Raw genomic sequence first — 2,556 nt, forward strand, 5'->3', positions numbered from 1 at the left:
AAAGTACTCTCTCTCTCTCTCTCTCTCTCTCTCTATATATATATATATATATATATATGTATATATAAAATGTTAATTACATATTACATGTTTCAGAATAATCTGGCTGTAAATTTTATCAAAGAGTACTCTAGTGATCAACCTTTTCTTATGGTGTTGGCACCTCCAGCTCCTCACGAGCCATTTATACCCGCAGTCAGACACAAAGATAAATACATCGGCACAAAAGCAAAAAGAACACCAAATTTTAATATACCCGTGAATCAGGTTACAATATTTGTCCAACGTAATAATTATTTTTTCCAAAATAACTGGAATTCTTAAAGATTATTTTAGATAATACATAATTTATGCTAAAAATCAAGATATTTTATTTAAGCAATTAAAGAATTAGAATTCTTTCAAAACATACACATACATATATAAAAATAAAATATTATACAAAAAAAAAACAATCACGCATTAAAATACATAGTATATAAAATTATAAACAAAATTTTATCTTCGGATGTAAAGTCCAAATGTAGATTCTTATTCTTGAAAATAGGATAAACATTGGCTAGTTAGGAAAGGTCCAACCCCTTTGCCAGATGATATATTACCAAAATTAGACCACATATACAGGCGGAGATGGGAAACCTTATTAGCAGTAGACGAACTCGTTAAGAATATACATGATTTATTAGAAGAGCGAAATCTTTTAGACGACACTTACTTTATTTACACCTCCGACAATGGATATCACGTTGGTAAGTGATTTAATGGCGCATAAAATGGTATATAATTGGGCCATTAAATGATATATAATCTGTTCTTATTTCATTGATTTGAGACAACTTATGACTTTACTTAAGACGATCTTAAACATAAAAATTGGGTGACAGCATTAACTAGACACTGAAGTACAGAACATTAAGAAACAAAGAACTATTAAGATTAAGATACACAAAAAAACGTACAGTGAGATATAAACAGTAAACAAATAAATAATTTTTTGCTACTTACATTATTGCCTTATGATTTGTACTATGAGTAGTCGAATCTCTTATTGTTTATGTCTATATTTTATAAATAAACTGCGTATTCATCGCAATGATCATGCTTTATCATTTATATGATTTCGTACTTTTGTCGTACTTCTAGTAAATAGAATCATCTTAAATTTTGGTAGCTCTACTAATTTTAGAATATATAATACATTATACATGTTTTTAAATAATAATTAAATATATTTTTAAAATTACGCGCTTGTCTTGTACTAATAAATAATACATATTATTATATAGTTTTACACGTGTTTAAAAAGTGCATTATTTTTTAATAGGACAGTTCAGCATGCCAATAGATAAGCGTCAACCTTATGAAACAGATATACGTGTCCCGTTACTGATATCCGGTCCCGGAATCGAGCGGTCTACGGTTTCTGCGCCAGTCAGCAGTGTAGATATCTTCGCTACGATTTTGAACATAGCTGGCATGAAATATCCATCGGATGGCACGACATTATTTAATTCAAATCGTAACTTACCCCAAGATCGTATTGTTTTGATAGAATATAGAGGAGAGAGGTCCAACGAGCCATCACTTGGTTGTCCAAACGACGATTTGAATGTCACGGCAAGTCTCAAATATTAAAATTTTTATTTTTCAAAATTTATGTTTCTTTGAATTGCTATGTTAATTACTTTTTAGTTATGCATAGAAGAGTTTGCGTGCAAATGTCAAGACGCTGTGAACAACACATTCAGTTGCATTCGTCGCGTTTCGCCGAATTTCAACAACATCTTCTGTGTCTTCGAAGACAATGAGGTACTGTCCGCGTCTTTTAACACTCGAAAGAATTTTATGTACTACAGATCTTTGATATCTTCTTCAGAGATTCATTGAAGCTTATGATATGAATATTGACGAGTATCAAATGATGAATATCGGATATACTATGAAAAAAGAATTGAGATACAGATTCAGAAAACGTCTTAAGAGAATGGTAGTATGTCAGGCCGAACAATGCGTTCTCACGCCGGGAAATAATATGAAATAATATGGGTAGCATACATTTATTAATTTCTATCTTTATAATATTAAATATTCTTACATGTATTATATATCAAGTGTAGTAAAATACGCGAAACTACATAATTATCATATTAAAAAAAATAACGCTTTAAGATATAATCATGAATTTATTTCTGTTTTTAATTAAAATGTTTTCTCTTGCATATACATTACATTTTTTTATAGTATCGAGAAGTTAATTTTTGAATTTTGAAATTGCAACTTATTTTAATTTCTTACAACAAATTGAGTTTTTGCAAAATTAAAGCGGATTTAATTCTAGTTATCTTTTATGAAAAACAATTCTGATAATTTTTATTCTAATAGCAATGATAATCTTTCGAATGTAATTTAACTCTTATCTCTTATTATAAGCTCTTATTAGTTGTTTTTGAAAAAAAGTTTAGAAAATAAATTTATGTAAATACAAATATTATTTAAAGTCATTCGAAATAAAATAATATAATTGAAATATATATGTATATATATATATATATATGT

At 28.3% G+C, this 2,556-nt stretch overlaps 1 protein-coding gene across 1 annotated transcript; it reads left to right on the forward strand.

The window, feature by feature from the left end:
• Positions 1 to 96: 96 nt before the first annotated feature.
• On the forward strand, positions 97 to 2,041 carry LOC105625478 (N-acetylglucosamine-6-sulfatase-like; the record flags this gene model as incomplete). Its single annotated transcript, XM_012206806.1, has 5 exons — positions 97 to 267; positions 548 to 749; positions 1,325 to 1,617; positions 1,693 to 1,809; positions 1,877 to 2,041. Coding segments are annotated over 5 exons (948 nt in total), but the record flags the coding sequence as incomplete, so codon positions are not given.
• Positions 2,042 to 2,556: the final 515 nt, after the last annotated feature.

Source organism: Atta cephalotes, assembly GCF_000143395.1.
Source record: "Atta cephalotes unplaced genomic scaffold scaffold01879, whole genome shotgun sequence".
Taxonomy (NCBI): domain Eukaryota; kingdom Metazoa; phylum Arthropoda; class Insecta; order Hymenoptera; family Formicidae; genus Atta; species Atta cephalotes.